Raw genomic sequence first — 12381 nt, 5'->3', positions numbered from 1 at the left:
TGCTTATCAAGTTTTTTTCTATTGTTATAAATTTGTGTGGTATTTTTATTGTGACTTTTGGTGGTACTTCTTTTAATGTGTAGTCATTAACCTTCAAGCATTTAAGCTTCTAGACTGCACATGTGCTCCTGTTAATCCACACTTCATTAATGCAAGACCAGTTAATAGCCTATCTTTATGTCCTATTAGTGCACAAATTCCTGTCAATGACTATTTGATCCTGTGGTGTTACTCTTCACTTTCTGATTTCATCACAGTAAACCCTTCTCTCCACTCCATGTGAGCCTGCTACAGGTATTACCACTCAGTTGATATTCTGGTACTTCATGGGGTTATGCATTAGTGCTGCTGCTTAGGCCAGTCCAGGCCTGCAACAGTGTATAACGACAGGAGCAGTGGTACAGAGTTATGATTCAACCTGCCAGTCTGCCCTCACCTGTTGATTGCCGGAGCACACCTCTCCTTTTCTTGTGCTTTTTTATTCCTTCCTTACTCAGGTCTCCTTGTCACAGTAGCTGTTCATAGGAGAAATGCACCAAGTGCAGGTCTTAACTATAAACTGGAAGTTAGAGTGTCCGCGATGCACCAGAGCTACCACTCTCTTCACAGGGCGGTAGTGCTGAAATTAGAGCCCAGCCTCCTTCCATGCTCCCTGCATCACTACCATCCTCTCTTGTGGCGCGGACCTTTTGCTGCAGTGATGAAATGTCACTGGTCCTGCCAGACACTCTCACTCAGTAATGTCACAGCACTTTTGGTATTGTTTTGCCACTGCTGTCATTGTCAGATGTTGATAGACGAGCTTCAGACAGCTATGAAAGAAATATATCATCTGCATAACAAGGGTAGTGTTCTGTTTCTGAAAATAGCTAAGTGGGGCAACCAGCCTACAAAAAACAAGTTAAGACGCTGATTAGAGTAAAAACAAACTAACTTAAGACACTATAATCAAGTCACCTTATGTCCTAGTAATGACAGTACACCTAAAAGGTAACTGAAAAATAAAATTCAAATTTTAGCTGTTACAAAATGCCTCTTGCATTTTCTCTGATACGGCATTCAGTAAACGATGCCTTTTAACAGTATATCGTTCAAACTTTGAATCATTAATAAAGTATTTTCTCGAACCTTTGGGAGAGAACATGTTTTTTCTGTCCGTAAGTTCATTTTTCTCCAGCAATGAGGTATGAAGCAGCTCTACTAAATACTTATGAGAGCTTTGTGAGTGTGCTCAATGGCATAACATGCAATCTCACTAATTTTTGACATAATTGCACACCGTATGAATTACTATGAAATCCATCACCAGAATTATCTTAGTTGCAAGTGCAAGCCAGACCTGTTGACTTAGCCAGTACTACGTCTTGATAATGTTTCATCCAAAATGAATGTGTTCGAATCAGTTGTTGTTGGCTTCAGATCCATCAGAACTGCATCTCGTTCTTGGGATCCAGCCCCAACTCTTTGCTGGCGAGTTATTCCTACATATGAATCCTTTGTTGGCATATCAAGATCCACAGTGGTGGATAAATTCCTTGAACTTCCTGAAAGGTCGCCTTTTCAGCTACCTACAAGCTACCATGGTCAGAGATTCCTCGCTAGGGTGGGGTGCTTATTTGGGTGGCAGGTTGGAGCAGTCCCTTTGGTTTATATTGGAGCAGCACGTGACCATCAATGTCCTCAAGATAAATTAGTAAAATCATTAAAGATAAAGAATTTATAATTATCATTATCATTATAATTATCAAAATGATACGCCTATTTTTTTAGTTTTCATTCCTTTTTTGCAACTCCTTTCAATTACCAACCTCTTGTATTCCAGTCTGCAAAAAGAAGGGGCCATGCCACAGAGTTCTTAAGTCGTTGTCAAGTAAAGGTTTCTTTTGTCCTACATATTAAAAAACAAAAGCATTCATGACAATGACATTTTAATTTCTAAACTACTGCACAAGTATTGAAATGATCAATGTGGAAAACCTAGTCTAAGCTGCAATTTATATTCATCGATAAACACATTATAAAACTTGTTTATTTAAGTACCAGATTGAGTCAGATGTGTTATAGCATACTAGACTACAGTTAAATTTGTCTAATAAAATGGTAATTAAAGTTTGCAACTTTGACTTATAGTTGGTTAGTAACTTGTTTTCTTTAATTTCAGTAAAAAAGTTGCCAGGCGCTGACGTAACCTGCAGTATGCCTAAACACATCAGTGGCCTGAAGGATGTCCGCCCAGTCATCTCTTTTTCAGGACAAACTCAGCCATACCAGAATGGCACATCACATTCTATCAGTACACTGCATGGAGACAGCAATGATCTTGACCAAGGAGGGGCTTTATTTAATGATCAACCTATTTTCTTTAGGTATGTAGAAATATGTGTGCATGTGATCATATTGATGGAAACAAGTATGTTGGTGACTGGTGCCCTTCAGTATTAGTATGCTCTCTCCCATCCCCAAGAGTAGGAATGACCTATCACTTAGTAACTGCTTCACAAAGTTGTTCTAAACAAATACCCAGCACATTAGCACCACCAATGTGCAGCACAAGCAGCATTTCCCCCACTTACTTTTTTTATCTCTATTGAAATAAAAACTGTATGCTCGTCCTGATCCAGTTTTTATTTATATGTGAAGCCTAAACTAACATTCATTTTTGAAAGCAGATTTATGGATTTCCTTATTCTTCTACCTTTCTGTTTTTTTACATGTTTTATGGGACTTACCTTTTAAAGCAGCATATCCTCACCCTTGCTTCTTATTCTGTTAGGATAATGCTTATCTGGCTCACGTGCTGGCCTTACAATATAACTGCAATAGGATATTGGCACCGAACACTGTATCAAGTCTTTCAGAGCCCCATGGCCCTCATTCTTCTAAACGTTCTCTACCACTACCATAGGTTTTCTGTTGCCAGGTACAGCAAGTGCAAATACCGTTAATAGATTATGAAAGCCAGTTGCATGATCATGTTACAACGAAGCCAGGCCTTCCCACCGCAATCCAGGATAGTGGTAACGTTGAAACTTTAAGATTAATGCAGACCTGCCTTGTACATAAATCTAGACACTCCCTATCAGATCAGTGAGATTGTCCAAGCATCATCACCTTCTTCCTGACTTTCCCTCTCTGGAAAGAGATACCACATGTGATAACAGCAAAGGTCACTTCTCTCCTGCAATGGTGGACTGCAGCCTCAGGCATAAAAGCTTACCCCTGTTCACAAAGCTGGCTAGTTAAATCATTTACACTGCCTAATGTACCCCCAGGGTTTTCAAGGTCCTGCTTGATTATGGCTAACGGAGTCGACAAGGGAAAGGTTTCACCCCTTGTCCAACAATGAAAGACCACTACAAGCGTTAGAACTGAGCTGACGTGTTAAATGATATGCTCTCCAAGCTGTGCTTGTGCTTCTGGTGGATATTTCTAATCACAGATTCCTCATCTTGTTGACATTCACCAGGGGTTAGACTGGATCTGGAAACTTTAAAGCCTGCTTGGCGGTAGGTCGCTGCTGTCATCGGCCTCCGAGCTAACTTCGTTCTTCTCCAGAAGTGATGTGGTGCCTAGGCTCAGAGCTCAACCCCAAGGTCAGCAACAAATGTGCCTGAATGAATCCAAAGGCCATAAGGGCCTGTGAGGTAAACCTTTACATCGCCAAACACAAGAAGACCGCACCCAGGAATCGGTTGCAAGAAACGTCCAGTTCATTCCTGCAGCAGATATTCATCATTATCTACATCTTGGAGTAAGTCCAAGAAACACCACAAGAAGGCTCAGTGGGATTCGCGCCTTTCCCACCACAGTAAGACTGTCAGGACAATGGGGGTTGGAGGGGAGGGGAGGGGCATAAGTCTGCCCCCCAGGATCGTTCTCAGTTACCACCAATTTGTAGTTTAGTCCTGCCCACCTGATTTCCCAGGTCTGTTCGCAAAGTTGCAATAAGTTGAGGCCATAGTCCGGATATCTGGCACTTTATCGGTTCCCTCTGACCCACTTTCATGTTCCAAAGATACTTGGGGGGCTTCCAGTTAGACTTCTGTCAGCGGATTTTGTCCTCAGTGCTGTCTGTATCCCTTATACGCGCATTGGGTTCAGTACCGGATCCAGTGCCAACCCTTTCCTTTTACATCAATGCCATGCAGGCACTCCCAGCTCTGACCGGCATGCAGCATTTGGCAATCCTGCAGATTCTGACACTTTGCCCTTTACACGATATTTTCAACGACTGTTACAAACTGCAGCAGTGGTATATACTACCTGCACATACCCTCCGCAAATGTGGTCAGTAAAAGTAAAAGGTGTGCTACAATAGACAACACTTCTGCTGCAGAAAAGTGTAGATATGGGGATTGTGAAACCAATGCACAGCCTAATGTTTCTCAATGGTCTGGAACACTTAAGTAAATGTAAATCAAAATGAAAGTCTTTAGTTTCAATTTATTGCAAAAAGGTGTAACATATACATAAATGTAAAAATACGTATATTCATACCAATTATATTATCATCCTACAATGTGCATGATTTTATAAGTCCAATGTATTTAGTACAGGCTGTGTTCATCAAGTGAACAGTTTATATGAAGACATAGCTTTCATTTCTCTGCATCCCATAAACTGTTTTCTTTTATCTCTGTGAATCTCATAATGTATTATATCAATTGGACTTACAAAATCACGTTTATTTTTGCAATAAATGGAAACTAAAAAGTTTCCTTTTGTGACGTGATTTACATATACTTGAGTTCTCCAGACTATTGAGGAACATAGTATGTTTTTTATTTTCAGCTCAGACAATGATAAGGCGATGCCTCTGTTCTTCAGTATAACAAAGACAACTGGTATGAAAACTTCAGGATGCCAGTGTGCTGAATACGTCCCCAGATACAGGTCTTGTCCTCCCCCACCCATTCCTGCCAAAGTATAAAACGCCTTATTCGCTGCTATTACATGAAAGGTAGCAGAAGTTCTAGATTTACAAATAGCCACCATGAAAGTAAAGACTAATGTAGTGATGAAAATACTGAAACCTGATAAGGTTCCCACCGAGCCACTGTTACCATATAAAGAAGCCCTTATGGATACTCTTTTGGGCACTTTGGTCAGAACCTTGTATCGTTCGCCTGTTAACAGGCAGGTTGCTTGTGATGATTGCCCTGTACCAGGTAGTTCAACACCTGTGAGTCTGAAGGTACAGGTGTCCACCAGAAAAATGAATCCTTATACTTTCCATGCTACTCCACCTGCTTATGAAACCAAAGAAATAGAAACATTTGGGAAACACATTTTTCCATCCATCAGCCTGGCCCTCAAATCTGTGGATACCACCTGTTTCCTGTGACGGTAGTTTCATACGCTTTTTGTTGGCTTTTCCAAATAACGTTTGGGTGGCTTTACTCAGTCTCTTCAGGAAGGTTGCGATGCAGCAAAATTTGCCATCTACTCTGGTTTGGATACGACTGATGCTGAGGGTGAGCAATGGGTGCTAGTGTGGCCCTTTGGCAACACCCCAGAGTGAGGTTTGCGGGCTTCTCTGGGGATATCCAGGTATCTTTAACGGACATGCTGTGTGACGGCTCTCTCCTTTTTTGGTGAAATGAGGATTTATACTTGGAAAGGTTCAATGAGAGCAGAGCCACATTCCTTGGGCCTTTCAGATACCAAAAGATAGTTCCAGCTGCAATTTGCCCTCTCCATTGCTACGGTAGAGGTTTTCCATTTTGCCAGCACCAGACTTCTCCAGCAGTCTAGCAGGTCTTTCAGCCCATTTGTGTTTAAGCCTGCGCTTCTGAGAGACAAAGTGCTGGACAGCAGGATCAACATACACCTCATTCCCCTGCCCCTCCAGGAGCTGCACCACAAAACCACTTTAGTGTGTCTTCACTGGCTCACAGCCATCCTGCCAGAAACCGCATCTGATATTTTCTCCAAGGGTGTCAGGCTGTCACTTCTGACAAGTGATTTATCCAGATTGTCTATCGAGCCTTGACCCTCCCATTTCTTTCTGTCTTGCCGAATCTTCCATCACCGTCAGTGCTAGTTAACGTAGGGCCTCCATCACCTTCAGTGCTGGTTAACGTAGGGCCATCTGTCCATCTTACAGTAGGAATTTCAGGCCCTTGTGGCGAAAGGGGCCATTTTCATATACCTGTTCTGCAGGCCCACACGCACTATGTGCTGTTCACAGTGGGCCAGGAGCATTTTCCGTTTGTAGTGCTCCCTTTTGGCCTCACTAGTATCCCTTGTGTGTTCCCAAAAGTGATGCAGGTAGTCGCAGCACACCATCAGAGGTCGGAGGCGCCAGTCTTCCCCTACTTCGATGACTGGCTGCTCAAGGCAGGCTTGCCCCAGGCAGTCCTAAATCATCCCCAGACTGCAGACTTCCTGTAGTCTTTGGAGTTCACCATCAACATACCAGAGTCGCACTCGACTCCTTCACAGATACTCTCGTAGATCGGAACTGTTCTGGCTATTGTATTGTTTTCTTCCCTTTCACCAGAGTGGAGAGTCCAAGACATTCAGACTCTTAACCTCAGTCCTAGATCTCAGTGCGGGTGACTCTGAGGCTCTTCAGGTTGTTGGCGTCCTGCAACCTACTGGCCAAATTAATCAAATGGCATTTGTGGGCCTTCTAAGTGGTTGTGTAAGTCCCACAAAAAGTCTAAGAAGTTGAAGCATTCTTCGACTTAGAAACACTGGTCCAAGTCATCGGACGAAGTGCAGGAATGATGCAACCCTATGCTCCACTTCCACACATCAGCAAGGAGCCTGTCTCTGAGTCCGTTGCACACCAATCCGACTTCCCCGGAGCTGGAGGTGCTCCTGTCCAGTTACAAGAGTTTCATGAGGCCATCACCTCATACTTGGATGGGCCAACCCCTCCTGAAAACCTTTGGGCCTCATGGTGGGAGCCCACACCGGATTCCTGCTAGCAGGCCATTCATTGGCGCCAGTTGGGCACCCTGGATCAAGTCCTGGGTCCACAACGACACTGGTTTTGAGAGCATGACCTTCCCCGTAGCCTGTTCCAGTGACTTCATTCACTGACCAGAACTTGACCTTGTGAGTCGGGTCTTCTTTTTTTGACAGGCCTTGTGAGAAGTATGATTGGGGTGTATCTGATGATATTTAAGGATACACCAACCCCCTTGATAAGGCTGAAGACAACTGGTGCGAGGAACTGGCAGATGCCAGTGATTTGAACACCTTCCTAGACATTGAATTGGTCTCTCCTCCTAGTGTGGCCATGGAGAAAGGGACTTCATTTGCCATGGTGGTGAGGAGAGCATCCCAGGTTATGGACCTTACGCAGACCTCAGTGGCAGACATGACGAGATGCTTCAGCCGAGAGTTGCACCCATGGAACCTCTCCTCCCTTTTAAGGAAGCCCTCACTAACGTCCTGCTCAGAGCATGGGTCAAGTCCTGCACAGGGGTTCCTGTGTACAGGACAATCGCCCACAACCACTGCCCCACTCCTAGGGACCCAGCTTGCCTCAAACAGCACCCCACTCCAGAGTTTCTGGTGGGCCAGCCCTCCACATCCAACGTTAGCCCTGTTGTGCTCCCTTCCACTTCACCAGATCAGGGATCCAAGAGTTTGAATACCTTTGCCAAGAGGATGTATTCTTTCCCCAGCCTTGCACTGCAGTCAGTGAACAGTGCGTGCCCCTTGGGCCCATATACTCACACAGTTTGGGATTTGGGTGTGCAAGTGCTGCTCACGGTCTCAGATGAGGCGTGAGCCATAGTGTCTCAGGCTATTGCCGACGGCAGGGAAGCAGCAACCTTCACCATTCACTTTAGACTGCATACTAGACAGAGCGATTATGTCGTCAGTGGCACTCAGATGCCATGCCTGTCCAACATCTACTGGCTTTTCGGTGGATGTCCAGGCGTCCCATATGGACATGCCCTTTAATGGCACTTGTGGCTTCCGGACTGGAGCGCAATAAGGACTGTTGGGCCACTGCCTAGCCTGTAGGCCTCTTCATGGCCCCATGCCAACCCCATTCTGCCATACGCCCCTTCCGTGGCAATGGTAGAGTCTACCAGCTGCTTCCATTCCAGTCCCGACACCAAGGCCAACAGGCTATGCAGTTTATTGTGGTAGAACACACTGTTCCTGCAAGCTTTGTGGGACCCGCAGCCGGAGGTCTTCCCGGTCTGCCATCCCCCTGCCACCCAGGCTGCCGCAACCTCAAACCCCTTTTGTTTGCCCTCTTACCATAATGGGCAACCAGTAGGCGGCAGGATCTGACACCTGACCCTCTGGTAGTCCATAACATCTGACAAAGTGGTTACTTCAAATTGTTCAACAGGGTTAATCAATCCCTTTCTTAGAAACCTCTCCACCAATGCCCCCATCTTCAGACCGGCTGTCGAAGGACCACCTCTCCCTTCTCAGTTGGGAAGTTCTGACTCTTTTGGCCAAAGGAGCCATCTAGAGAGTGCAGGCATTAGAAATAGGTTGTGGTCATTATTCTGACTACTTTCTAGTGCCCAAGAAGGGAAGATCTGCCCTCCCTCAATTTCTCCCTGAAGAAGGAGAAGTCCAAGATGCTCACGTTGGCTCATGTTCAGTCTGCCTTGGATCGTGGAGAATAGACAGTGAACAGGACCTGAACTTGCAGGATTCCTACTTTCATATCCCCGTCCTACCATCCCACAGGCGTTATCTGCAGTTCTTAGTGGACCACAAGCATTATCAGCTGCTGTGCTCATTTGTGGCCTCACCAGAGCCCAGAGGGTGTTCACCAAGGTGGTGGCTTTGGTTGCAGCATGTTTGCAGAGGTCAGGGTTTCCAGTCTTCCCCTAGCTCGATGACTATTTGTTGGAGGCAGGTGGGATCGCTCCAAGCAGTCATCTTCCACCTCCAGACTATGGCAGACCTCCTGCATTTGCTGGGGTTCACTATCAACTTGCTGAAGTCAGCCCTGACTCCCTCCCATACGCCCCCTTTCATAAGAGCTATTCTGAACGCAGTGCAGTTTCGAGGCCTCTATCCTTCAGATCTGCAAGTCTAGTGTGTATTATTTGAGATATGATTCCATTGTTTCAGACTGACTTTGAGGCTGCTAGGCCTCATGGCCTCCTGCATACTTTTGGTCGCACATACCTGTTGGCATATGCAGGTTGCATATGAAGTCCCAGTGGGTGCAGTATCAAGGGAAAATCTCTCTGACATGGTGCAATTCTCGGAGGAAACTACAAAACATCTGCAGTGGTAGCTGATGAACCACGATTTGGTGACATGACGAACCCCTCTACCTTCCCAACCCAGAGGTGACTGTAGTGACTGATATGTCACTCTTGCGTTGGGGGTGACCATTTGGCCGAGGTGGAGATCAAAGGATTCTGGTCTCCGGTGGAAACTCAGCTGCACAATCAACATCTGACAGGCTCTCTGATCTCAGGAGTGGACAAACTCAGCTATTGATGCCTAGTGGATTACAAATGGTGTCTCCATCCAGAGGTGGTGCAAGGCCACTTAAGAGATTGGGTATACATTTGGTTACATCTATTCACCACCATCCAGAACACGCAAGTGCAGCAGTTCTCTGTGCTGGAATTTCCAGGGTGACTCTCACACGGATACGCTTTTCGTCCCGAATGGATCTCAGGCCTCCTGTACGCTGTTCCACTGATACCGTTCCTGCGCAGAGTTCTCAAGTAGATATGGAACAACCTGGCCCAAGTCATTCTTGTGACTCTGTATTGGGCTTGGAGAATATGGTATCCTGAACTCCTGAGCATGAACATCGGTCCTCTGATCACCTGACTCTCAGGAGGATCTCCAGTTGCAGCAACAGGGCAGGGTTCTGCACTCAAACCTTCACTTGCTCTGCCTTCATGCATGGAGATAGAGCAGCGACATTTGACAGTTTTTGACCTTCTTGCAGATGTCTGCGATGTCATTATGGCAGTAAAGTGTCCCTCAACCTTAACGGTATATACCTGCCATTGGGACAAATTGTGGCTTGGTATACTACCAAACATGTCGATTCTCTTTCGGCACCTTTGTCTGAAGTTCTGTTATTTGCTTTGTAGGCAGGCAAGGCTTTTCTTAGGGCACGGTTAAAGGGTATTTTTTGGCTTTATCACCGTTCTTGCAGTTGCCAGAAAAGCCCTCCTTCTTTAAGTCACCTGTTGTGACTCATTTTCTGAAAGGTCTACAACAGCAGTTTTCCTCCAAAATCCTTCATCATTGAACCTAATTTTGACATTCTTGAAGTTCTCGCCCTTTGAGTCTATACAGAACTGCTCCCTATGCCTTGTTACCATTAAAATGTCATTTATGGTGGCCAATACATCGGCCAGGAGGCAGGCACTTTCAGTGCACTCTTCTTATATAGTTTTTTCCCCATACAGTCTGTTTTGAAAACACATGCCTCTTCCCGACCGAAAGTTGTGACACCTTTTCAGGAGGTCTGACCATCACACTGCAAACCTTCTTTGCTTTACCTCACCCTTCAAGATAGGATGAGAGATTCCACCGTCCGGACCTTAAAAGAGCCTTATTGTTCTACATCGATCATACCAAAAAGTTTTGGGTTGACAATCAACATTTCATTAGGTTGATTGAGGCAAAGATAGGAAAGGCTGTGCAGAAATGAGCCATCTCAAGATATATTGTGCTTTGCATTCAAATCTGCTACGCACTGGCCAAACAAGAACTCCCTGACGGCTTGCGTGCTCAATCCACCTGAGCCAAAGGTGTGACCATGTTGTTAGCTCGCTTGGTTCTGACCTCAGCATCTGTTAGGCTGCACTGCAGATGGTTTGAGTACACGTTTACCAAGCACTACTGCCTAGACAATCAGGTCCATTGTGACAGGCATGTTGGTGGTTCAGTCCTTCAGGACTTCTTGGTCTAAATCTGTTTGCAGACCCAGGGAGGTATTGCTTAGGTATCTATTCTAAAGTAAGGAATCTACAACTAGAATGCTCTATCAGAAGAACAAGTTACTTTACCTTCATTAAAACCTTATCAGGTAGATACTCTAGCTAACCACAGGTTCCTTCATGACCCTCCCATTTTCCGTGCTCTGTGAACAGATTTCTCCATCTAAGGTAATTCTTGTAAGGTCCCTAATGTCTGCACCCAGGTCTATCAGCATCCTTCGTGGATCCTTGCTTATCGTGTGGAAATATGGTAAAAAGTACTTTTATCAGCGTGCTGGGGTGGCGCCTATGTAAGCACCACACCCATCACTTCCAGTGCAGATGCCCCTGACGCTGTACCAATCAACACCACCCATCGGAGAGCAGAGGTACTGCTCGAAAGGTTGCTGGATTCAACCCGATGCCTGAGGTGTATTCTAAGGTAAGGAATCTTCAGCTAGATAGAGTTTCTACCAGATAGGGTGTTACCAATGGTAGGTAACTTGGTTTTCTCAACTGACAGAAGTTAGGAAATTAAGGCCGGGATTACCATTGTGGTTGCACCAAAATGTACACATTTTACATTTTTTGTTTCCTTTTATCTTATAGGGAGTTTCGATTCACTTCAGAAGTTCCAATACGACTTGACTATCATGGCAAGCATGTATCAATGGATCAGGTGTGTGTAAAAAGCTATGGAGTACGTTTTTGAGCAACAGTGTCCCCTGTACTTAAATTCTCTATTTTATTTGATGTTTAAGATTTTAGTTAGATTGTACAGCTGGGTTAGGTTTGCCAGGACTGTGGTCTGCATTGCCCTGTGGTTTCTTCACCTGTGTGATTTGACTACTTGTGAAAGCCACACTCACTACTGCAAAAGGATCACTTCGCTAGCCTCTTAATGGGGGTATCTTCCTGTGGTTAGAGTGGAAACGTGTTGAATTTACAGCACAATTACAAGTTTTTCAAAAGCCTGATTTAAGCCTTTATGTATGTTATTCATGTATGTTTCTAGCGTGAGAGTTTTTAGGTTTTATTGATTTTTTAGAATATTTAAAGTTGTGGATGCATGTGATAGTCAAATTCCTCATTCAATTGTGGAGTCTTCTGAACTCACGTATTCTTTTTTTCAAAATAACTTTTTTGATTGTTTTTCTTCACTAATACAACTCAACCCAATAATAACGTGTATTGAGCCACAAACAAATTTAGGGCGGCATTATGGGATCACATATGATATTGAGCAACGTAAAGAGTACAACTTAAATCTATGTAGTGTGATTTATCATGTCTGTGCCGCCTGTTGTTAACACAAGTGTAGTGGAATGTGTTCCGCCCATTTAATCTGCCCAGATGATTTGCTTTTGGATCACTTTATTTTTTTATTTTTTTGTTTTTTTACTGTGGGAGAACCTCACAACTACTGGTGTTTCATCAACAGTAATCACACGTTAAACTGACTTGTGCATGTTTGCTGTCAGTGTCCGACTTTTAA

General features: G+C 44.6%; 1 protein-coding gene across 2 annotated transcripts in view; it reads left to right on the top strand.

The window, feature by feature from the left end:
- The window catches only part of ATG2B (autophagy related 2B), an 860766-nt gene that overhangs the window by 708923 nt on the left and 139462 nt on the right, over positions 1-12381 (top strand). For both annotated transcript variants that reach the window (XM_069208269.1, XM_069208268.1), the window contains exons 36-37: positions 2162-2366; positions 11496-11565. In XM_069208269.1, coding sequence (XP_069064370.1) covers positions 2162-2366; positions 11496-11565 — 275 coding nt within the window. The remainder of the gene's footprint in view (positions 1-2161; positions 2367-11495; positions 11566-12381) is intronic.

Source organism: Pleurodeles waltl, chromosome 9, assembly GCF_031143425.1.
Source record: "Pleurodeles waltl isolate 20211129_DDA chromosome 9, aPleWal1.hap1.20221129, whole genome shotgun sequence".
Classification (NCBI taxonomy): domain Eukaryota; kingdom Metazoa; phylum Chordata; class Amphibia; order Caudata; family Salamandridae; genus Pleurodeles; species Pleurodeles waltl.
Note: the sequence above shows the minus strand (reverse complement) of the source record. Positions and strands in the feature narration are given on the sequence as shown.